The 26462-nt window shown below is 36.3% G+C and overlaps 1 protein-coding gene across 2 annotated transcripts; it reads right to left on the bottom strand.

Annotated features, from left to right (window-relative positions):
• Positions 1-339: 339 nt before the first annotated feature.
• On the bottom strand, positions 340-25604 carry LOC142642575 (protease Do-like 7). 2 transcript variants are annotated; one of them, XM_075816956.1, is made up of 24 exons: positions 25187-25604; positions 25019-25089; positions 21293-21427; positions 16380-16438; positions 15872-15908; positions 13004-13129; positions 12781-12870; positions 11722-11787; positions 11550-11606; positions 11204-11269; positions 10387-10494; positions 9506-9586; positions 8563-8612; positions 7195-7360; positions 5910-6419; positions 4868-5050; positions 4675-4780; positions 4264-4434; positions 4065-4192; positions 3764-3991; positions 2991-3206; positions 2607-2764; positions 2005-2116; positions 340-952 (listed from the first exon to the last, which is right to left on the bottom strand). In XM_075816956.1, exons 1-24 carry the CDS (start codon positions 25470-25472, stop codon positions 776-778), a joined length of 3387 nt encoding a protein of 1128 aa, XP_075673071.1. In that variant the 5' UTR covers positions 25473-25604; the 3' UTR covers positions 340-775. The 2 variants fall into 2 exon arrangements, with proteins under 2 accessions (XP_075673071.1, XP_075673072.1); XM_075816957.1 differs by having other exon boundaries at positions 4113-4192.
• Positions 25605-26462: the final 858 nt, after the last annotated feature.

The raw sequence follows: 26462 nt of genomic DNA, 5'->3' as shown, positions 1-26462 counted from the left end.
TTGTCTGAGAGAGTTGAACAACGTTCTTGGAGATGATGATGGCATTGTTAGTACAATATATTAGTGCCACCATCAATGCCACAGTCATTTAGCAGTTGTTTCATCCACAAGAGTTGGGTGCAACAGCTGCCAACGGCGATGCATTCCGCTTTGGCGGTGGACAAGAACTGACTTCTTTCTTCTTTTTTCCTCTTTTTTTTTCTTTTTTTTGAGATTAGTCAACAAATCAGGTAGAAGTAGAACCACAATATTGTGGTTCATCAGCATAATATATTCTCATTTCTCGCAGTACAAACTGTCTTGCTAGTTGCTAATCTTGCTTTGTACTCTTGTTTTTTTTTTTTTCTTCCTTTTTTTGGTGTTAGATCTATTAAAAGGTGAAAGTAGATAATAATAATAATGATTTTTACTTTCTTTCATCCGACATTTTTTTCTCAGATAAATTCATTCAATAATTCACTTGTATTTCAGTAACAATTCACTTGTATAACTATTCAGTATATAATCATCTTTAAATATAAAATGACAGGACACTTTATGAATATAGCTGTGCCTGCCTAAATAAAGTGTGCCTTTTACGGTCCTCTGTTTGTTGAAAAACCACGTTAGCCCAGCTCCATTCCAAAGAAACCATGTCCAACCAGAAGGCTGCAGCACCTGTTTGTCACTCCTTCAACCAAGGATAGGTCAGTATAGTTCAGTCTTTACACATTTTATGCTCGTATGGTGCTTCCTCCCCAAATGAAATCTGTCCAGCCGGATGATAATGCTTATTTCAGGCATTACTGCTTCCTAATGACTTGATTACCTTACGCCGCCACATTGCAGTGTCAGGATTAAATCTCAACTCCCATGTAGGCCAGTAGTGCAAGTCCTGCTTCAACGTTAGTACCCGAGGCTTCCCATTCAGGTGAATTGTTCGTACACGGACAAACTCCCCATGTTCTAATTCCTGAATTGATGTAAAGAGAATCTTTATAAATAAGCATATGACTCGGTATAACATACCTACCAATCTGATGATAGAAGAATTAACATACAAACACAATGTTATGCTATAACATTTCTGCTATTGGTTCTAAGATAGCAATAAAGAATATCTGATGCAGAATTACCAAAATACTAATTGTCCGACCACTAGCCAATTGTGAATATATATTCTGCCCTTGCTTGACTATGTATATACAGTATGTCTGACTCGTGCATAAGTTGGAAGCACAACTCAGAAAATCATCATTGACATTTCATATGCACTGTATATAACCTCTGTGCATATAACAAACATAATCCATATGGAAATATACAAGTAACAATGAAGTTACATGAAAAAATCATAAAGATTTTAATAAAATTACTTGAATAATAACCATGATAGCTCCCACTAATATTACCAGACTTAACAAGGTGCAAGCTTATGTCAGTAAAAGTTGACTAGCTCTGATAATGCTTAGTATCTTGTTATTCAAACATACAATTAGGTTAGTGCATATAGCCACAAGATGTCAAAGGTCTTCACAGCCCTTATGTCAAAGTGAGCCTTATGAAAGTGATTCAAATGCAGTTTTACCCAAATCCCAATAAAAATATAAACAAGACCCATGCACCATGACTTTGCTAACGTTGAATGCCTATACTTTGGCCTAAATTAGTGATCTGTGAAAAAAAAATGAAACAGAGAATTTTTTTTAAATCATTTTTATTCTTCACATTGGCATTAAATGCTCACGTCACTTCCCTTGAAAATGGATAACCATGCATCCAACATCACAATGTATTCACTTTCAAAGCATCAATGTAATTTTTCAAAGTAGCTATCAACATCAAATATTTAAATCAAAGGGAGAGAAAGGAGAAGAGGGGAAAAGTTAGTGGATTAAGGGGGCATTGTCAAATTTTCAAGCATCACAACCACAGGCACACACGCACCCACACATAGCCAACATATAAGGAGAGAGAGAGAGAGAGAGAGAGAGAGAGAAGAGGAAGGGAAGGTTGCGGATATACCTTTGTCACATTAACAAAAGCATCTAAATCAGGAGTCAGTTTCCCATTTACTTCGACGATCCACTGAAGTGCATACAGACCATACCTATGCGCTGGACTGCCATGGCACCACCTGATAAATTTTAGAAATTGTCAAGCATACTCAAGTAGTTGAAGCTTTAACGGTAAGTAATGAAATTTTATTAAAAATGTAAAAGAGTGGTGCAGGGTGATATTAATATTCAGTAAGTGACTATTTCGATCTTCAAAGAGTATGGAAGGAATTAGCAAGTTGGCCTGCACTCAAGGTAAACAGTGGGTAGAAAAACAATAACAGTCAATGTTTTGTGTTGGTTGATGCGCATCAGGCTGAACACTAGCTACCCAAATTGGCCTAATTAACAACTTTTGTGGGTTCAAAACATTTCTGTATAACACCCAGAGATGAGTATTTAGCAAAGACTTAGGTTGAGCTAGTCAATGGGAATGCTAACAGAACATCAATTATGCAATTCCTTAAAATTATATACCCCTTCATGTCACTGCCAAGATTCTAAGTAGTTGCTGTCATCTCCATATCAGGAAAAGCATGGAATACTTGTAACTTCAAACAAATTTCATACCTTGACACATACACACCATGACCTTCTTCAGGAAGAAATCCAAGAGCACGAACTGCTGGATGAGGATCATGAACAATACACCCACACCAATTTATCACACGTGTTGTGCCATTGCCATCCCTAACATCTGTCCCCACAAGAACATCGATTTCACGTCCCTGGAATCATACAGATCAATATATGAATGATGATTCATTCAATAGCTGCTTCAAATAATGTATGAATGATGATTTATTCAATAGCTATTTCTTATATCAAAAAGGATTCAATGCACAATAACGTGAAAGAGACAAATATACCTAGGCAATACTTTCTTGAACCCCTGCTTCTAAAAGAATGTAAAAAAAAAAAACAAAACCTACATGGGGCATATTATTTGCATACCTGCCGAAAAATGGTCATGTTAAGCTTCCCATCATTGTTGTCACATTTGTCTAATGCTTGGCAAGTATTTTCTATGTCAAGGAAGGATGTAACTGGCTCTTTGTTGATTGCCAAGACCATGTCTCCTTGTTCTAATAAATTTTCAGCTTTTGATCCAGCCAAACAACCTTTCACACGTAAAACCTGTCGTCTAATTGGATCTTTCTTGACAAGTGCCTTCAAGGAACATTCACCAATGATTATTTACAAAAATAATGATATCAGTAACCAAAAAGATTCATTCAAGAAGGAAATGATGTAGAGACCAAAACATGATGATAAAAATTAACTTATCACATCTAATGGTTCACAATTCCAATATCTAAACCTAGAAAATTTTGATGATGTTTAGCCATAGCAATACATCAAGTGAAACATTCGTTAGCCATTAAGGCTGTTTCATCTATATCTACAAGTTTTCAGGAACCAAAATATTATGAGCAATGTGAATTCTTTTTCCCACTGAAATAGTAAGCCAGCATGGATTCACATGTGGCCGGCCACAACTAATCTATTGAGAATCCATAGCTAACTCCAAAATATGTGGGACTAAAGCTTTGTTGTTGTTGTTGAATGGATTCACAATGAAAAGAGAAACAAAGAAACAAACCATTTTCTTTATAAAAAAAATTAACAGCATTTACAAAGTCGAATGCAGGAAACAAATGCATTCATATTGCACACTAAATGAAATGGAAAGAAGGATAAAATATTTTCTAAGGAAGAATATATACTTGCACCCAAACATCGCTCAGTCCAAAACTCCGGGCCTTTGATAGCAATGTAGGATAAAGTTCAACCTCTAAAATTCTAACAAGTGGCATTGGCTTTTTGACACCATTTATGAGAAGAGGTGGCCCATGTGCACCAGATAAGATTTTGTCAAGGACTTGGCTGATTGTATATATCGGGATTCCTCTGACAAATTGATGATCCTCAGACGAATTGCAACCAAATTTCAACTACAATCAGGAATTTATATGTCAGATTCATGCTCCGATGGAGCATGTCAGAGAAATCAATTTAACAATGAACCTTAGTTTTTTTCTTTTTCATTTTCTTTTTTTTGGTCCGAGTGGAAACCTGAGTTGAAAAGCTTCCCCAGATAGCTTGGACCCTTCCTTGTTCATCAGTTAACACCCCCGAAAAAGTACTACCAAAATCTGATATCATACATGCATAATGTCAAAATCTGGATGAATAAGATCTACTTTGGTAATGAAAGCACAGTTACCAGTATCAAGCTCGATGACTTCCATATTGGTTGCTCTGTACCGTGGACAATCAGCTGAGCCAATATTCAATGCAGCACATGGATTGGTCACAATGGATTTTCTGGATGTTGCTTGGAGGCTTCTACTCAACCCCACAAGATAAACAGAGTCACCACGACGTAATGTAGGCTCTGTCTCAGAAAGTATGAAAATTCTTCTTCAGTATGCATATTTTAGGTAAAATAACTGTCAACGTACTTGGAAATTAATACAAATATAATAATATTTGCACACATGGAAGAAGACCAGCTGTATGAATGATTCAAACATGTGACACGCTATAAACATATAATTGTATCAGAATAGGGAATCTGACAAACTCCAAATAGAATTGAACAAAGAGAAATTAAAATTAATGTAGTCAAAATTACCTGGAAGTAGTTCAGCAGCACGCACAACTGAGGCGCCAACAGCTCCCAGAGCAGAGGGATCATATGCAATGAGAGCATAATTATGAACAGGATGGAGGAAAACCACCTATGTAGATCGTAAACAACTTAAGCAAGTAGCAGATTTTTATTTTATATTACATTTAAAAACTTTTACTGACGCTAAAAGATTTACCTCCCCAGGTATTTCAATTGGAAAAGCAGCAAAGGACAGCATCACATCAGATGCAGATATTGCAACTGTGTTCTTGTCAACCACGACAAGTCCCATGCTTTGAGAATGATGTATAATGACACCAGTCCCAAAAAAATGTTGTGAGTGCACACCATCAAGCATACACGATGGTGGCACATGGACCTGCAGGTATAAAGACCAACTTACTAATCAAATGTAAGCCCTGGAAAGAAACACTTCCAACCATCCATGCATACATATTCACACATATACAAAGTTTCACCTCAACAATTGAATAAAAGTACGTTATTACAATTTTGAACAAGCCACTAAGGTAAAATCAGTAGTTTTTTTTTTATAAGTAATATATATATATATATATAGAACAATGACTCTGAGCAAAATATAAGTAACAAATATAAAAGAGGGAAAAGGGGCCTCCAAACCCAAAATCTAATGAAATATACAAGCCTTGTGTCCCTATACATTTTCATCAGATAGTTCCAAACAAGGACACCCTAAATTTTCTGATATAACCTAATAAATAAACGGCATGATAAAAAATCATATGGATGGATCAACTGTCAGTGCCTAGTGTCGTATATTTTGTTCACAACCAGTCCCAAACCTGGAAAAAGAAGGGTTGCAGTGCATTGATAGCAAGGTAAGATTTAGTCACTTTTCATGAAAGAATTTATTATCATCTTGATTGAAACCACATGATAATAAGATTCAAATTAACATGGGTTCTCAATTGTATTTGTAGGCAAGGTCATCTTCCAAGACAATTCCAGATGATAAATCATAGAAGGGCTAAATTGACAAGCTATTCTTTAAAAGAAAACAATTAAAGGGGTACTCGACTCAACTTGCGAGCAAGATTCAGAAAGCTAGTGTAAAGCCCCTTACTATTTAAGTTTAACTTAATATGAATAAAGCAATAGGCATCACAAAACTAGTTGGGTGAAAATCAACTAGCCTGGTCAATTGAATTAGGCAGGCAATTGAAGAAAATATGATTTAATATTTCTAAGATAATTACCTCAAACATTACAAGAGTGGGTTCTATCACACGTTCAGAAAATGAAGCATTAGCTGCTGTCACCGTTGCACCTTGAAACTCTCTTAAGATATCATTTTGCATGGTATTAGGATCCTCCAACTTCGCTTCTCTGGTTTCAAGCAAGGAACAATCAGCAACAACATTGCCTTCAGCAGACAAATCCTCTTCCACTCGTCGTTTCTTTAATCCAACAGGGTCATTCCCAGGACGAGCTTCATCAGAAGCATCTTCACAATTCGTTTCCATACTAGTAACACCATCAGTCAACTCCTGGCCATTACTTTGGTGTATATGTTCCATAAAATTACCCTCACCACCTATTGAAATTGTCTGGCTTGCCAGACCACCAACATCATTGATACCAGAGGATGGTAGAATGAAGTCAGTTTGAAAAGCTGGCTTTGCAGTCCATAGACCAGTACTATCATCACGAGTGTATATCTGTGGAGGGGCATACCATTCATGCCGATCAACTGTGACAAGTACAGACTGAACCCACCAGAAGAGTCAGAATAGTAAGACAAAGAAGAGGGTGGTGAAACAAAAATGCCCATAATCAAGTTAGAATGCAAAAGATGCATGGGGAAGGGGGGAATCTAAGAGTAAATGTCAATGCAACATTAAGTACATAGCATAAAGCATACAACAGAAGACCACGGAAGGACATTTAGTGTCTCTCATGCTTATAAATGCTATCATGTAAACCAAGGCTTCTATGGATCTAAAAATAGCACATCTACGGACTAAACTTCAGTGGAAATGAATCTTTTTTTTTTTCCCTCATCCAAAAAAAGGAAATGAATCTTTTCAGATATTAACTATAATGAAATGAGGGTAATAAATACCACTGGGACTCTAAAGGTCCATTCACTAGAGGCTCATTTTTATACAAGTAAACGATCAAAGCAACATCAGGCTCACACAAGCTGAAAGAACCAATAGACCTTAATAGGTCCATAAACCTAAAAGAAAGCCATGACTGATTTAAAGAAATACAACTGATTGGGCCTTCTCACAAATACAATTATAGAGATATTCCAGTTGAAATCAATTTGGAAATAAAGAAATCAATTTGGAATAAATCAAATAATTTGACTGCTTCCCATAAACACTATTAAATAGTGTTATCTATTTATTAAATCAATTAATTATTGAATTAAACCAAAAACAAGAAATCATTAATAAAGAATAATAAGTAACAGTTCACTGTGCTGATATACTATCAATTTGATCAATAGAAGTGTAATAACTAATCATCATATACCTTCCTCCGGTGACGATCTGTGTAGCTTATATACTCCAATGGTACTCGAGCACCCCTAGACAGCTTGGATAAAATTGAAATTAGTTCCTCAAGACATGATATTTCTTCACCCGCAAATTTCTTAATGATGGCATGGCGAGGAACTCCTGCCCTAAAGAGCATATATCTGCAATAGGTAAAACAATTGGCCCATTACATTAAAAAGGCATAGAGTGGAAAGAAAGCAAACACAAATTGGTTCAATTTTCCAAATAATTAAATTGCACGCCCATGTTGTAACATAAACTCATGAGTCATGACATGAAAATAAAGTGCAGCAAAAAAGTTCAACACAGGAACATCGAGCCAACTTACAAATTCAAAATGCCCTATTGAGATTCTCAACAACTCAGGCATAGTTTTGATGGTCACTTTTCAACTCATTCAACACTAGTATGTGAATGGATGGAAAAATTTTACTATGAAGATCATCAAAACAGTGGATACGTTGCCCCACTCTCTATTCTGTCACCTTTCAATGATGCGCAGCCCATACGTTCGCCCACTCTCTTCCAATATGAATTCAAACAATTTTGATTCTACACAGAAAACACGCCTTCCTTCCCATCCCTTGTTTCTATAGTTCTGGACTTCCAGTAAACCCTTACAAAAAGAAGTAATAAAAAACTACTGCCTTTAACCTCACAGAATGCCTGTTTTTGCCATGGGAACCGTGGCAGGGAGAGTTCAGTTAACAGCTGGTGCTCCCTTCAAGGACAGGAAGCATTACAACGTCACTAGATTCTGCCTTTCAATATTTAAATTTATGTTAGTGTGTAGATTTGTATCTGGGGACTCCGGATAGTTATAATCTTGAACCTCATGCTATCACTCATCAAAATAAAATTAAAAAAATCTTGAACCTCATGCTATCAAAACTTATAAACGAATGAATTGAAGGGTTTTACTAAAAAATATTAAATAGTATAAAAACAAACGTAAAGATACAGAAGAACAGAATTTCTATCAACATCAAAGGAAGTGTAGCAGTGCTTGCAGAACAGTCATAAAGCACTGGGTGGAGCTTCTAAAATGTCACTGAGTAATGCTCTTTGGCAGCTACTAACAAGATAGGTTGCTCACATATTAGAAGCCCAAAATAAGCTTGTTTTCTGCAGTGAACCACTCTAGGGAACCACTAAAAATTATATCAGGTAATCAATCTTCTCTAGATATTAATTAGTGTCAAGTCTTAAATTTTATTATCAATATATATAGAATACAAACAAGAAAAGATCAGCATTTGTTTGCATACTGTACATGACAATTGATGAATAAGTCAAACTAATTAGTAATGTATATCTTAGTACTAGATCTGATTAAACTTACCCTGGTTCTGCAACATATACAAGACCACAATTGAAACGGAAATTTCTAGCCTGCATTGAATAAATTAAATGAGTTACAATGTCTGCTATAATAATTAAGGGTTGTATATGAAAAGTAGTTAGCAGAAAGCAACATTGACTAAACTACAAGTCAACAAAGCTAGGCCAACAAGTTTGATTTCACAATAATAGAAGGTAAAAAAAATTAAATTAAATAAATTATATAAAAAGGCTCATGAAAAAGAAGAAACTGATTTATCCCGTGAAGTTTCATTGCTTAATTAATGGAAAGTTTGAACTAAAAGTATTCCAAAAAGTTATAAAAACCCCCCAACCAAGCTTGTCACATGCAACAAATACCAACGATTCTCCCATATACAGTGCTATGATTAAGGCACCAGATAACTAAAAAGAATGCCAATTGGGATGAAAGCCACGGCACAATAGCGCATAAGCAGAAATGACTTTCAAAAAAGCACGGAAACAAAACAGGATTATTTATGTGGGCTCTCTATATTTGAAATAAGGCTTAGCTACATAGTCTTTACATCATCTTATTATTACAAATGTGGGCTCTCTATAGTTGAAATAAGGCTTTGCTACCTAGTCTTTACATCATCTTATTTAAGATGAAAAATTAAGGCAAACATGCAATATGCTTTTCTGGCTTTGTAGCCATACAGTACCTCTCCCAATTTTAAGGAGTATGTCTTGAGCTCAACTTTCATGGTATGGATGTGTTGGGCTCAAAGTTTATTCTATTAATTCACCAACACCATCATTGAAAAAGAAAATGTACAGGACTTGCCAATATGTAATACACATGCACATCCATTCACAGACAAACTGATGCATCAATTGAGAGGAAAATATCAGCAAAAAAAGATGGACAGTAAAAGTTGCCACTCTAAAGAATCAAGCAAGAACTGCTAATCCCAACCTACCTGTTGATATGAAAGAGGGTGTATCACCGCGCCACTTACTTCTAGGAAGTAATCAGGAGTTATTGAATGTAAATCCTGGACCTAAAATATATAAAGAAGACATTAAATTTTACATTAATAAGATGAAGCAAAATGGAAACTAATATACAAATATCACCAAGTAGCTAGTACATTTAAAACATATTGTATCAACGAAACCAAACATGCCATTGAAGGTGAGAGCTAGCACATACTGAGGATTTAGGTAAATCCATGGACTAGATATGATTGATTGGGCCAGCCAAAACCAACCCAGAAATTTATGTCTGAGGTGTAGGGTTGATATTAAATATAGTCGCATGATACGTATTCATATTGATGTGATAGAGTATTCAGATTAGAGTTTTGAAAGAATAAATTAGTTATCTTCTCTTTTCGGCTTTTAGTTTTGCTCTCTTTCTTGATTATTTGAATCTACCGAGCTTCATTTCATTTCTCAGGGATCCAAGCCCGCTTCTGAACATCGCAAAGGACCTTTGCTAAATTGGCCCACAGTCTAACAATCTAGGGTCCATAGCTTTTAGCTGTCAACCTCTACTTGGATTACATCACTTCTTCATGCCACTCTGGTGGCCCATTATTTATAAACAAGCATCATTTCTCACTTGGTAAAGCTACTGCTAGGTGTTCACTGTAAGAGCCACCATCCTAGACCATGCATAGAATGGTTCTGGCAGAGTTTGTGAAATCAATCCCATAATGCAGATATAGGCTTCCATGTGAGTCACTCCAGGATCAAGTTCATTATTTCTCACAGCAAGCTATCAACCGAGGACCTGGGTAAACTTTTCTAGATAAACTGAAAGCAGTAACCAATACTTGAACATTAGCACAACCCTTACCATCAAGCTGACAGTCAATGGTATGCCACCCCTTTCTATTTGTAATTCAAGGTTCTGGTTGACACTGTCATCAAGTAGAGTCTCCAACTTCAGGAATTGGGTAAGTACCTGCATTAGGATTTCCACACGTTGAAGCAACTAATACAAGTAATAGCTCCACAGTAGTAGAAAACATTGCCTGAATACAAACTAAGACATGATTATTCAAGATTATTTCACTCTGTGGTGTAAATACAATTTTTTTTTTATGAGTAAGGATAAATTTATTAAATAGAAACATAGACAGTATACAAGAACTTAGAGGGAGTAACTTAAGAATACAGTTTGCATAGTATCTCCCCAAAACAATAATTCCTTACACGCAAGTCCAAAAACTCCTCATAAATTCAAAGATCTATGTCCATCTAACGACATCCAAAATAATCTAGTTCAAATGATATTGCACTACTCCTAAACACAAATTGTTGCCAAATGGCATATGGTCTAATTCCACATATGCAAACAAAACAGTCATAGGATATTGAGAATGAAACTAATGTCCAACAAAGGTATGGGAACAAAACAGAAAAAGGAGAACATTGGGTCTTGTTAGAATCTGCTCCCTGGAAACAGTTTTGAGTAGCCTGCTCTAAGGGCTAATTCTGGAAGCTTTTCTGAGAACAAAACTGGTGGTACATTTTAGTAAAAGAGTTTCAGTTTGAAAATAACAATACAGCTACCAAAACCATCCAGCAATTACAAAACACAATTAAAGTCATACAGGAATAGCTCATAGAATAAATCAATGTAATCAAGAATAATTCAAGACATTACTTACTTCCCCATTCACACGAACAAGCACATCCCCTGGCTCCAAATGCTTATGAGCCGGGCCACCTGGCACCTGAAACAAGTCCACACTCGTGAGTCAGAAAAATATTACATAACAGCAACAACAAAATCTTATTTCCAAAATTTTGGGGTTTGCTATGGATCCTCAACAAACTCGAGATTGGCAGAAACATTTCCTGCTGGGATTTGAACCTTAATCCCAAATTTTTTTAAAATAAAAAAATGACATAATATTACCTTTAAAATAATATGAAAATTAGCATGCAATTAAGCATTAGAAATACAAACATACTTTATCCTTTAGAGGTAAAATATCAAGCAAATGTACTTACCACAGAGTCAACGACGGGCATACCAGTTTCCCCTTGTGGAGATGCATTCCGCACCATCTAAACAAGTCAAAAAAGCACAAGCATAATTACACATTGAGGAAACCCAATTTTATCCAAAAAATATATATATAAATCATCACAGGAAACAATGTAAAAGCAGAGAACTAAAGACCTGCTCTGTTTCACTTTGTAGACCAAGCCGACGTGTCTCATCAAATCCTTTATGAACAAATGTTACCTATACCATGTATTAAAGAAGCCAAATCAAGTAATAAACTCTCAGATATTTTATACAAAGATTTATTGTTTATGAATAAAAGCACTTACATATATACACATTAATCAGATATTTATATATAAAATAAAAATTGGCATAACTAATTGAGCATTTTTTAACACAACTCAGTGTGATGCCACTGGCATGTAAGGATTTTTGAATTGACAACCACTTTAGAGATTAGGATGAAAACTCTACTTTGAAGGCTACACAAATGAAAACTTTTTCATAACCATTTTCTAGATTCTAGAAGTTTTCATCTCCTTGTGACTCAGTTTTCACCATAAGAAAAAAACAAAACAACAACAACAACAACAACAACAAAAAAACAAAACAAAACAAAACAAAAAAACAAAACAAAAAACAAAAAAACAAAACAAAACAAAAGAACTAGTACATGCATCTGGTCCATTTACTTATTTCCCAAATAAGTGAATTAGGTCAGTGATCAAATCAAGAGAATGCACAGAAAATCCACTCTGCCCAACTCCCCCCCTCCCCCAAAACACCACAAAACCTCCCAAATCTTTGGGGGCGGGGGGGGTGGATCAAGAAATTGAACAACGTTAAGGGGAAAGAACGCTTCAACATTGAAATAATGCATGCAACTGACAATGTCATGTTTCAGTTAGTGTATATTTGGAAATGTATCATATGTGTACTTCTCAAGATTCTAGGATCAGGGTATTTTTATTTTCTATATATTCCAGACCAACCACAACAAATGTCCTCAAATTTTACCTGATGTACCATAGCTTCCACAACCTTAAAAATTAAGAATCTTAAGCAATAACGCCCTGATTTATCATGACAGTCATGTGAAAAATGTATTCTGGCCTACTCAACAAAACTCATTCTATCTTCTGTCTAATGCATTTTTGCTGTAAGAGTAAACAACTACGAAAATCAATTTAATGGTAGGAAAGCTATGCAAGGATAACATCAACAACAAACCTGAAGCGTACCCCGGGGTATGGAAACTGGCCCCCATTTATTTACATATGAATCACAGCCCTTCTGGAGAAACTTCAATGCCCTCACAACCTGCCAATTAAGTTCTGCTCTGTTTAGTTGCCTAAGTTGAATTACACACTCCCCACGAGAAGAATTGAGCTCAATCCCAGTTTATACCGGAAGGATGGCATAAAGGCTCAGCAAATATACAAAAAGTGCTCACTCGTTCTAAAGGCAAAAAAAATGCTGATGCACTTGATGACTTGCTCCCAGCATTCAAGGCCACCGCTCTTCCTTGCCAATCAATAACTGGGGAACCGCTAGAACCACCTTTAGTCCCAGATGCAGCCTGTAAGCAAACCAATCATGAATTAAGAAACAATAACATTTTGGCTCAAGTTGCAACATAGCAGATTAAAAATTTGACAACAAACAACCAATAAGGAATGTCAATATCTAATAACAAAAGAATCAAGAAACAGACTCCATGAAAACTATGTTCTACAATTTGGCACCAATTTTGATACACCATTGAGCATCATAAGATGTTATGACCTTCTACAGACACACCAAAAGACCAATCTTAAGAAAATAATAAGGATGGCACTTTAGGCGCATATGCCAAGCACAAATGAGAATTTCAATATTATAATATAGCAGCATTCTTAGCAAACAAATTAATTCATAAATAGGTGCCAAATTCATTTAAATATTTTCCAAAACAAGACTCATTTTTCTTCCAAGGAATGAAAAACTATGTAAAATTCTTCAAATTAGAATTTTTTTGGATAAAAAATTCTTCAAATTGATATTAGCTCAGAATGGCTTGCTTAACATTAAACAAAAGACAAGTTAATATCTTAGCCCACAATTAAAACTGAAATCGTGTTTTTAAAACACGATTTCACCTGTGCATACCATACACAGTGTAACTTGCACTGCTCTAAAAACAATATAACATAAGTAAAAAAAATCAAATATAAAATTATAATCAAAATGTAGGAGGCCAAACCCCACAAATTTCCATTCAACAGAAACAAACATAGGCCCTCAACTTTAGATATCTTTAAAGGAGAGAGAGAGACTAGAACTAAGAGGGAAAAAGACAAGATATTACTTACCATCCAATTTAACCATTTGAAACAAGAGAAGAAAAGGTAACCCAAGAAGCAAGTAGGGCTGCAGATGAAAGTGGACACTGATGCCATCAGTTTGAATTCAAATGTGCATGCGCAATGTGGACATGCCTGGGTCTGACTTTATGTTTAACTGGTCATATAAAACCATTGGGAGGGCTTGAGTGAGGTTGGCAAACTCAACCTAAGTGTGAGCCTGGCCGAGCCGGTTCAAGCCAAGCTCAAGTTTCAATTTCAAGGCTCAATTGCTCAAATCAAGTGAACACAAGGACCCCACTGCATAGAATACTACAACAACAATCAAAGCCTTATTTCCAAAAAATTTGGGGTCAACTATGGATCCCAACAGACTAGTCAAGGTCGACCACATGCATTCTTTTCCACCATTCTATACTATTCCAAGTCATACACATTGTTAATTTCTAATTGTCATTACTTTTTTACTACTTCTATTAATGTAATTTTCAGTCTTCCTCTACCTTTTTTAGTTCCCTCAACTTAAATTAACTCACTCTTTCTCATTAGTTCATTAATCACTCTAAATATGACCAAACCATCATAAGCAACTCTTCCTCGTCTTTTCATCAATAAGGCTTACCCCACTACACAAGATGCAAACAAAAATAGAGCCCCCAAAAGGAATACACAAAAGAAACCCCTATAGAGAAGAGAAGAGAAGAATACAAATATTATAACCCAAGTAATTGTATTTCACAAATCCTTAAAATCATATAAAGAAGAAAAAAGAGAACAGCTTGACTCCACCATTTAAACAAAGAGAGACCAAATAAACGAAAGCATCAGAGCATCAACTTAGAACCAGGAAGCTTAAACCTTTCAAAGGTCCAAGCAATTCTTTCTAGCCCAATGAACTACATGAGACGTAGAGGATCAACATCCCATATCACAGGTGCCTAGCAATGTGCCTTTTCCAATATGGCAGTTTCTCTGCAACTGTCCTAGGCATTACCCATAAATGCCAATAACAAGAAAACAAGTGACCTAAGTTCCCAATCAATAAAACAATGTTGAAGATGGTCCACTGTGTCTCACCACTAACTTTACTAATATTATTAACAGCTTTTCTTAATGTATGTATACATGTATTTACGAACACATATACTTGTCAACATTAACAATGAACCCTCTCTGGTACCACACTATGGAATGAAGTACATTGCATGAGACTCCTCATAAGTTCTAAAACTGCAAAACTAACAAAAGATTCACATATGCTGCAAGTAGCATCAATACGATTTTCAAAAAGTTGATCTATCGTTGACAGTCAATTACAGTAAGGGTAAAAGGAACATTGATTATCCTTAGTGACAACCATAGTCATTAGAACCATACCATGTGCTAACCTAGAAAATTGTTGGGTCAAAGTGTCATTGTCTCAACCATTGGACCAACAGCTGTACTGTTGGTTGAATTATATATATTTTCTCAACAAATTAAATAATCATGGATAGGTTTGAAAAGAAAATAGCAATACGTATAATTTATGAATGTCATTTTGGAGATTTATAATCAATGTACTTTTTCCTTTTTTTTTTTACTTGTCTTCTTTTTTTTTCTTTTCTTTTTTTTGATTGGCAAGTTACACATGCACCCAATGGGTCTTGAACCCACGAGCTCACCCTCCACCAAGAACTTATAAGGGAAGGAGGTGCCAATTGTGCTTAACTTAAAATAGATTATTTTTTACCTAAAAAATGAACAACATGGGATGGGAGTAGTACATATATTTTACACTACAAATTCAAAACTAACCTACATAAGAAATTACACTACACAAAATTTAATAAAAAAAAATGCAGATGTAGTACCAAATCATAACCCCCATAAAAGATATTACTTGATAATTTAGTTTCCATTGACAACAGAAGCATATAAGAAACCAAGACACAAGAAGAACATATAAGAAACCAAGGCTAAAAGATTAAGACACTTACTTGCATGTAGAATGTATTGAAGTCATTGTAGCCATCCCTGCACCAAATAACAATCATTATCAACTACTATCAATCGGTAGTCAACACAACCTTTTTTTTTCATTTCTGGCAAATAGAAGGCACATATACAAGTGTCTGCAAAACCAAAGGTCAATAGGGATAACATGTTCATGTGAATTGCAGCACTTGTTTCTATTATAGCTCCCACATATAATAAAAAATGGCAGACAAGAAGCCATGACCTAAACCTAGCAAATTGCATCCACGTCCTTAAAAATATTATGATAAAAGATGGAAAATTAAATGCCATACCTCAGTTTTAATGAATGAATACCACCATCAAAAGATTTACAAACATTATTAGAGGGGGGGAAACAAAAACAAAAATCCCTTAAAGACAAGAACCTCAATTTTGAACATTTGGTGTCAATTAATTAAATTTTTTTCCAAATGTGACTGTTTATAGATTAAAGGAATCAAAATGAAATAAAGTAAAGCTACTACATACTTCTTATAATGAGGAGCATCTCTATCTAATCGAGCAAGAGTCCCGGCCAAAATGGAAACCTGTAAATTCAGAGTTAAATCAATGAAGGAACATTCATGAAAAATATATATATATAATAAATTAAAGTCCTATAATAAAATCATAGGAAGTACCAGAGGCAAAATATATGTAACATTAAAAAAGAAGGAAGCTACCACAATGTTCCATTTTTATTTCTTGGCTTTGTAAGCAGCAAACATCCACCATAAATACTGACTACAATTGGCTTCTCTTGAGGAGACTTCCTGGAGGCAAAAGTCTCGAGCCTTATTTGTGAAAGAGGGAGATAATAATACTCGGTTTCTTCATAGATTAGCAAACTCCCATAGAAATGCTAATCAAATTAAAAGGATTGAGGTGGATGGTATTCTTTATGAGGATGAGCTTGATGTGCGCTCTCAGATAGTCCTCTTTTATCAAGAGTTGTATAAGAAAACTGAGGTGGGGCGTCCTTCTATGGATGGGTTAGATTTTGCTCATATTGAAGAGGATGACCGGGTGTCCTTAGAGAAGGAGTTCACGAAGGAGGAAATCTTCCAAGTACTAAGGGAGATGGAGGGGGATAAAGCCCTTGGTCCTAACGGCTTCACCATGGCCTTTTTTCAGAAATGTTGGGAGTGTCGTGGAAAGGGATGTAATGGATTTTTTTGAAGATTTCCATCGCCACTCTACGTTTCAACGGTCTTTGAATGCTTCGTTCCTCACTTTAATTCCTAAGAAGTGTAGTGCCGTTAACATTAAAGACTTTCGCCCCATCAGTTTGGTGGGTAGTGTTTATAAGCTGTTGTCCAAGGTGTTGGCTAATAGGATGAGGATGGTTTTGGATAATCTCATATCTGAGACTCAAAATTCGTTTGTTGGTGGAAGGCAGATTCTGGATTCAGTGCTTGTTGCAAATGAATGCTTGGATAGTAGGTTGAAGAGCAGAATTCCAGGTGTGGTTTGCAAGCTGGATATTGAGAAAGCTTATGACCATGTGAACTGGGAGGCCCTGTTTTATTTGTTGGGCCAAATGGGTTTTGGGGTGAAATGGAGGGGGTGGATTAAGGCTTGCGTTTCGTCTGTCCGTTTCTTAGTCCTAGTAAATGGTTCCCTTGAAGGTTTTTTTGGAAGCTCTCATGGGTTGAGACAAGGGGATCCTCTATCCCTGTTGTTGTTTCTTTTGATAATGGATATTTTAAGTAGACTCTTGAAGAAGACAGAGGAGTGTAATCTTATTCGGGGATTTCAAGTGGGAGCTGTGAACTCTGCTGGGGTGAGTATTTCTCATCTGTTATTTGCGGATGACACCATCTTATTTTGTGAGGCCTCTAGGGAGCAGCTGTTGTCAATAAGGTTGGTGTTGCCTTGTTTTCAGGCGTTTACAAGTTTGAAGGTCAATGTTGGGAAAAGCGAGATTGTCCCCGTTGGGGAGGTGAATAATCTAGATGCTTTGGCTAATGTGCTTCATTGTAGAGTAGGCAGTTTGCCTATGAAATATTTGGGGATGCCGTTGGGTTCTTCTTTTAAGTCTCCCTCGATTTGGAATCCTATTTTGGAGAAGATAGAGAAGAGGCTCTCTGGGTGGAAGCGTCTCTATTTATCTAAGGGTGGTAGGCTCATGTTACTAAAGAGTACTCTTTCAAGTCTCCCGACATATTTTCTATCTCTCTTTACTATTCCTAAAGCAGTGGCGACTAGATTGGAAAGTATTCAGAGGAATTTCCTTTGGGGGTCTTCTGAGGGGGGTTTCAAATATCCTTTGGTGGCATGGGATAAGGTCTGTTTACCCGTTGAGATAGGTGGATTGGGGATAAGAAAGGTGGTGCCGTTTAATAAGGCTTTATTAGGGAAGTGGCTGTGGAGATATGGCCATGAAGATACCCACCTATGGCGTCGTGTTATCTCCTCAAAATATGGCGAGGGTCATGGGGGGTGGAGGACTATTGTTTGCAGGAGGTCCCATGGGTGCGGCCCTTGGAGAAGCATTAACGAAGGTTGGGAGAGCTTTTCTAAGCATCTGTCTTTTGTAGTGGGGGAAGGCACTCGTATCTGCTTTTGGCATGACAGGTGGATTGGTGACGCTACTCTAAAAGTTATCTATCCTGAGCTCTATGTGTGTTCAGCGGTCAAGGATACCTATATCTCTGAGGTTTTGTGGATTCCAGAAGGGGGTACTGTTAGAGTGTGGAATTTAACGTTTTATAGAGCTTTTGAAGATTGGGAGTTGGCTGCTTCGTATTCTCTTCTTCGGCTTATCCAAACTCGTATTCCACAGGGTAGTAGGAGAGATACCCTTTATTGGCGGCTTAAAAGGGATGGTAAGTTTGACACTCGGTCTTACTACCTCGCGATCCGGGGTGCTTCGAATTCTTGGCTTCCTTGGAAGGGAGTTTGGAAACCAAAGATCCCTAAGCGCGTGGCGTTCTTTCTGTGGTCTGCTGCTCATGGTCGGATGCTCACCTTGGATAACCTTATGCTAAAGGGTCGCCCTTTGGTTAATAGGTGTTGTATGTGTTGCAAGGATGGGGAGTCGGTTAACCACCTTCTTCTTCATTGTCCTGTTACCCATTCCCTATGGACTTGTTTGCTTCAGACCTTTGGGATTCTTTGGGTTATGCCAGGATCGGTGGCAGGTTTGATATCTTGCTGGCATCAGTGGCATGGAAAATAAGTCGGACATATGGAACTTGGTTCCAGGGTGCTTAATGTGGATTATGTGGTTGGAATGAAATCGTCGATCCTTAAAGGACAAAGAGAAGACTTTGGTTGAGTTAAAACTTTTATGCCAGCGTAGTCTTTTATAATGGTCTCGTTGTCGGGGCTTTACTAATTGTTCTTCTCTCTCTGAGTTTTTGTCCTCCCTTAGCTTAGTTTCCTATTAGCTTTTTTCTTGCTATTCATCATCATGAACTTCTTGTATGTCTTTTTTTCTATCATTTATAAAAGCTTTCTGATTACCTATCAAAAAAAACATGTATGTGTTTTTTCATTTCTTTTCCTCACCAGATGGTTTGACTTGAATGAGATCTAGGCTAATTTTGGTTGGGTATGTCTGCATTTGGCATGAGAGCCCAAGCTTCCTTGCCAAGTTGATGTCAAGTACAACAATAAAAACTACAACCCAATCTTTGCCAATGCCTTGCCTTTCACTAAGATGGTAAAATCATCTTTTTGCATTTTGTTGAGAAAAGTTTTTCTTTTTTCTTTTTCTTTTTTTTTTAATTGGGTCACTAGCTTAGGGTAAAGTTGAAAGAAAGTCTTTAGGAAGGATTTAGAAGTAAAAGTATTACCCATTTGCCTTTATTTATGAAATTTTGGAATTAATTTTTTCCCTTCATCTGAGATGGTTTTAGCTCCTCAAATGGTTGTATCAGTAGGGTTCCTTCTAGAGACATCTTCCTTCAATGCTACCTCTACTATTGGTTAGGAGGCATTAGATGAAGACTACCACGGTCCTTAAACCCTGCTAATGTTGGACTATCTTCATTTTCTTTAAGATTCCTTTCAGATTTGGTCTTGCTAATAGAGCAATGGTGATTGTTTCTGGTATACAACAAACTAAAGAACAGCTCCAAAATTCTTAAATCAATGAAAATAACCGATTAGATCAAAAAGGTTTGTGAAGATCTGCCTATTTACTCAGTTTAACCAAAGAAAGTAAGGACTTCTCTGTTTTAATATCCTTGGCACAATAAATACACTAATCAAAAACAGCTGATACTTAAACTTCCCCTACAATTTCTCTTCTTTTGCTGTACTTATCAACAAAAAAAAAATTTCCCTTCTTTTGCTGTGTGTCATTTAGATATTTTATCTTCTTGCCTCTCATTAATTGTTTTCCTTTCTAAGAGATCAACATAACTTGGTGTTTTTAAGTAAGTATGCATCTTACAGAAATCTAAAGCTCTGCTCTCATCTACAAGAGATAACTACATGTGAGAACCTCATTAAGAGAGGTTATACTTTATTAGGATGGTGTTGCATGTGCCAGTGTAGTGGGGAGACAAAGGACCAATTTTTAATTTAATGTACAAATACAATGGCCCTTAATCTGTGGAGTTTTGTTTTTAGGTGCTTTGGGATACATTGAGTCCTACCAGGGAAGGTGATGGAAGCCATATTTTGTTGGAGGAATTGGGTGGGTAAGCATTCATCGGCTATTTGGAATATGGTTCCTTTGTGTTTGATGTGGACTATTAGAAAGGAAAGTAACTTGTGTACATTTGAAGATGTGGAGCATACAGAGACTCTGTTGCTAGCAACTTTCTCTAGCTCTTTATTTGATTGGTCTCATGCATAGGATTTTACACATTGTGATTCTTTTGCAAAGTTTTTAAAATCATTGTATTTTTTATTTGTAATAATTCTTTAGGCTTCTTCATATGCTCATGAAGTAGCCTTTTCTTTTTTGATAATAAAAAGAGATAACTACAGCAAGGAATGTAACCTATCCAACAAAATATCCCCTTTCAGGGAGGTTTTAATACATTTTCTGACATCTACAATAGAACCTTGTATGCAGATATGATTATACATGTCTTCATTACAAGAGAACATCAAACCTTAGGTTTGCTTTAACTAGAACCAAGCAAAACACACATCCATCTGCTAAACTTTCATGAGTTTCTCACCTCCAATGATATCAAACAATCAGTATACATATTTGAAAAATGTTTTCATGCACATAAGCACAAATATAGCAATACTTCAGACTGGGCTTTTTGTACACCAAAAATTTTAATTTAAGCCACAATTTTGTGTTATCATTTAATTAAAACTATATAAAGAGGAGAGGGGTCAATCAGTAATTACTATTTGCCTAATTTCTGCATTTTCAAGTATCTCCAAAAAGATAGGATGTATTACAAGTGATTTCCAGTCCAAATGAATACCTTTTCACCGCTATCGTTACCAACAACCCTGATTTCCAGTCCAACACAAGCAGCCTCAGGGGCAAGAGGAATCTCCTCGTAATTCAGAAACTGGATTGCACCAGGATCATAACGAAAGAAGCCAAAATCGTGGACCTAGAAAAATGTTCACATAAAGTTATATCACCATTGACATACACAACGAAAGTACCCAAAAGTGCTGAAACTTGAATGATTTGTCTATTATTCATGTCAGCATGAGGATTTTTTATTTATTTATAAATATGTCAGCATAAGGAAGATAATATATACACATTAATGGAAACACTATAGAAGCTAGCTACAGTGTTTATCATGTTGAGAGGAAACATACTTAACTCTTTAAGTGAATAGCTCTTAAACTCTTGCAACATTCTGAAAGTTATATTCAAAGTAAATAAATGTGGAAAGAAATAAAGAAATATATGGTCCAAAAAAAGTGGCCAGCTCCCCTTTGTGGAGTCTAAATCTTCTATCTTACTTTTCCTGCTCCACCAATAAAAACTTGCCACGTGTTTATCTAATTAATTAAATACTACTATTAATTAATAACGGTAGCATTAATAAGTCAATAATGATAGTATTTAATTACTTAGATGAACACGTGACAAGTTTTTATTGGTGGAGTATAGAGTGGAGCAGAAAAAGTGGGACAAAAGATTTGGACTCCCCTTTGTGGTAGCCTTTTTAACTAACTTTCCTTTTTTATAAGCTGCTGACTTGAGTCAGATAGCAAAATTGAGGGATATTCTTTGTTATTTGTAAATGAATCAGGTTTGAAGATTAATTTGGAAAAATTTGAGTAGGTACTGGTGGGGGAAGTGACCAATTTGGGAGAATTAGCGACTTTGTTGGGATGTAGACAATCATCGCTTCCTATGAAATATTTGGGTCTTCGCCTAGGTGCTAAATTCAAGGAGAGGATATTTTGGAATCCTTTTCTTGAGAAGTGGGAACGGAGGTTAGCAGGTTGGAAGAAGCTCTGTCTATCTAAGGTGGGTAAGGTCACTTTGACTAAAAGCACGCTCTGAAGTTTGCCTACTTACTTTCTTTCTCTCTTCTTCATTCCGGTGGAGGTGACTAATCGTATTGAAAAGCTACAGAGAAATTTCCTATGGAGTGGCATAAGTGAGGATCATAAATTTCATCTAGTTAATTGGGATCAAATTTGTTAACCAGTAAGATATTGGGGGGTTTGGGATAAGGAACCTGAGAAGATTTAATCAAACTTTGCTAGGGAAGTGGTTGTGGAGATATGGGAACATGAGGGAGCTTTTTGGAAGAGGGTGATAAGAGGCAAAGTATGGGAATGAATGGGAGGATGGTGCACTAAAAGTGTTACAGGTCCCTATGGTGTGAATCTTTGGAAATCTATAAGACGGGAATGGTTGACCTTTTCACAATTTCTTCAGTTTGATGTGGGTGATGGTACTAAAGTGAAATTTTGGCACGACATCTGGTGTGGTGATTGCCGACTTAAGGTGGTTTCCCAGAGCTATTTAGTATCAATTGTTTAAAAGATTTCTCAATAGCTAAGGTTTTCCATCTCACTAATGGGGTGCCCCATTGGGATGTTCGATTATCTAGACCAGTCCAAGATTGGGAGTTGGAGTCACTACTTACATTTATGGATCTAATCTATTCCAAGGTTGTTAGGGGTGAGGGGATGGATAGGCTTTGTAGGAGACCTACCAAGAGTCGGATTTTTTAAGTGTGAGGTTAATATCACTCTTTTATCTTCATCTAATGGCATGTTGTTTCCTTGGAAAGTGGTGAGGCAATCTAAGGTCCCTATAGGGTTGCCTTCTTTTCTTGGACTCCTGCATTAGGGAAGATATTATCAACTGACAAACTTTGGAATAGAGGTATTATTGTATTGGATTGATGCCACATGTGTAAAAGGTGTGGGGAGTCCATGGATAATCTTCTTCTTCATTGTCCTATAGCTTATGAGTTGTGGACAATAGTGCTATCTATTTGGACTCCAATGGCTTATGCCAAAAAGGGCTATTGATATATTTGCAGCTTGGCAAGGTACTTTCAGCAAGCATAGAAATTTTTCTTTTTGGAAGGCTGTGACACATTGCATCATGGGGTGTATTTAGCAAGAAAAGAACACTAGAATTTTTGAGGGAAGTCAACTATCTATCCTTGAAATCAAATCCCTTTTTCTTTCATACCTTGTTAGATTGGAGTGCTGATTATCACTTTCCTCTCTGTTTTTCTCTTTTAGATATGATTGAGAATAGTAATTTGAGAGATTGATTTTTTTCCTTCTCTCTAAGCACACCCCCGGTGTACTTAGTTCGTTCATTTTTAATATAAAAAAAAAATTTGTTACTTATCAAACAAGAAAAAAGTAATTAAATTTTATTAAAGAAAAGGAACTACCTAATATACACAAACAATAGTCCTAAAGAGACATAATCAATTAAAGTTACACTTTAAAAAAAGAGAATCAATTAAATCCACAACCAAACGTATCTTACTACGACCCAAAAAAACAAGACCACTAAAAAAATATTATTAGGAAATATGATTTCAACTGAAAAACCAAGGCATACCCTCAAGAATGCATTGGTTTCTCTCCCTCTACAAAGTCCATAATAGGCATAACAACGCTAAGTTCCAAACATATGAAGAATGCTTACCAAAACAATTCCTACATCCCGAATGTAATTCAAAAACAATTTTGGAGATTTCAACATTACTCATCAAACCATGTTGAAGAAGAAAAATAAAAAGAGAGATATTTTACAGAAAAGGAGGAGATGGAAAATCAAGAATCTCAGCGCTTAGACTATTCATTACACTTATATGGGAGAGGTGGTTACAATAGGATAAGGAATATTACGACGTTGACAGCTGGCAGGGACACGCAAATGCATAACCAGGTGTAAGTCAAAAATTCATGGGCAATGGCACAATGCAACAACAAAAGATCTATGGTCTTACCACTCCTTGTAAATAGAACATTTAATCAGGACCCTCACTGCTTGGGATATTAGAGTAAAAGATATCAAACAAAGAGTCAACCGACACCAATTTCCAATCGTTAACATTGAGAACAAACACTTAATATTTCATGAGCATGTCATTTCGTCAATCAAAAATCACCAAGTGAAATCTAACTAAACTAAATCATCCTTATTAATTGTAATGACATACAATTCAAGATGCATTTCTATTGGAGATCAATTTTTACAACATGCATCATGCCAAAACCTCACCCTATTACCATCCCCTACCACATACTGAACATACCCTGCAAATCTATCCCAACCCATATGAGACACCCATGAGTACATTTTACCTCCTCCCTATTCCTCACCATATTTGAAAGCTAAAACCCATTTTCACAAATGAGTAGTTTCTTCTCCATATCTCCATGGCCATTTGCCCAAGAAAGCTTGATTGAAAGCGCACAACTTACCAACTCAGAAATTTGAACTCATTAGTAAAAAAAAAAAAAGGCACTAAGGAGCTTCTTTAAGCACAAGCACCAAAACCCAATTTCACACCCAGAAATCAAAATTAAATCTCCAGCCCCAAAAAAAAAAAAAAAATTATACACAACTAGCTTCTTGAGCACAAACACCATGTTCCTCAAGAACCCAAACCCAATTTCACACACACACCCAGAAATGAAAATTAAATCTTCATCAAGAAATGCTTGTAATTTTGCAAGATTGTTGTGTGGGGACTCACAGGATCTCTATATATAGGATGTACCGGAACTTCTTCACGGTTAACAAACGTAGCCTCTGCAACCACAGGTCCTACAAAACCCAAGAAACCAAAATACACACAGGAAATGAATATATATAACATAAAGGGAATTCAATTAGAGAGAGAGAGAGAGAGACACCGGCGTACCGGGCTTGACGACATGTCGGTTAGTGAGAACGATGCCACGGCGCTTGTCGACGACGAAGCCGGTGGCGTAGCTAGCGCCGGCGGCCTCGGTGTCGAAAGCGCGACAGGCGTTGGTGCGGAGGACGACGACGCCGGGGACGACCCTGCCGAGCGCCCTCCTCCAGTCCTCCGCCGTGGCGGCGTTCTCCCGGAGCGGCGGCGGCGGGTCGATTTCCATGCTCAGGTCGCTGTCGACCTTGATCGACGAGTCCGACTCCGATCCCAACCTCTCCATTGGATCCCCCATTGAAAATTGAAAATGAGAGCGAAAGAGAGAGAGAGAGAGAGAGAGAGAGTGTGTGAGTTTTAGGGTTCAATGAATGAGAGTGTGACGAGTCCAAAAGAGTAGAGAGACTTTGATGAGAGAGTTTTGGAGTCTTTCTTCTTCTTCTTCTTCTTCTATTATTATTTATCGTTTTGTTTGTTTGTTTGTTAGTTTTTTTTTTTTTTTTTTTTTTTTTTGGGTGTCGATGATTTAAAAAGTAAGGGCCGCCTGACTCCGAGGTAGGGGGTGCGTCATGCGCACATAGACATGGCGGGCCAATCACCTTTGCTTTCTCTTTTAATTTTTTTTTTATTTTATTTTTTTGCATTTTTCAATTTTCAATTGCACTAAACAATGACCTTTCACAAGCATGTATCATGTTTTTAGCTTGATTTTTTTTCTTTTTTTTTTTAATATTATATTTTTCAGCTTACTTTTTAATCACCTTTTGAATAAATTGATTAAAAAAAAAATAAGGTAAGATTTTTGTCTCGCTTTTAAATTTTAATAAAGAATCATATTAATGAATATTTTTGGATAATTGTTAATAAATTATAATGCGAAAAATTTTACACTACTTTTATGGGATATATAAAAGATTGTTAATAACATTTATTATTAAGCTCAGTGACATTTATGTATGAATATATCTGTGATTGGAATAATTTATATATTAAAGATGTAGTAGCTTAAGGACGACTACCGCATACCCTTAGTGCGATGGTCACTTTACAGGTATAAATGCTTGTGGAGTGTGGGGGGCAAGGGTCGGGGTTCAACTTTCTAAGAGAGAGTTTCACACATATTTATACTTAGATTAGGTTAGAGTATAAATTATATCTTGTATAAAAATAAAAAATAAAAAAAAAAGCTTAAGGACGTTTATGAATGAATTTAAGCCATCAAGCCAAATCATGTTATTTCTTAATTACGATTTTTTTTTCTCTCATCTCTTTGTCACTTTCAACTTCC

Source organism: Castanea sativa, chromosome 7 (assembly GCF_040712315.1).
Source record: "Castanea sativa cultivar Marrone di Chiusa Pesio chromosome 7, ASM4071231v1".
Classification (NCBI taxonomy): Eukaryota; Viridiplantae; Streptophyta; class Magnoliopsida; order Fagales; family Fagaceae; genus Castanea; species Castanea sativa.
This window is presented reverse-complemented; position numbering and strand designations above follow the sequence as displayed.

What these genes read in the sequence shown, in the direction of transcription:
- LOC142642575 (XM_075816956.1), bottom strand. Translation starts at nt 25,472, where the DNA reads ATGGGGGATCCAATGGAGAGGTTGGGATCGGAGTCGGACTCGTCGATC. An exon ending in GTAACGATAGCGGTGAAAAG is followed by an intron (nt 16,439 to 21,292) that starts GTATTCATTTGG and finishes CTGAATTTACAG; the next exon opens with GTTTCCATTTTGGCCGGGAC. An exon ending in TGAGCGATGTTTGGGTGCAA is followed by an intron (nt 3,207 to 3,763) that starts GTATATATTCTT and finishes TGTTCCTTGAAG; the next exon opens with GCACTTGTCAAGAAAGATCC.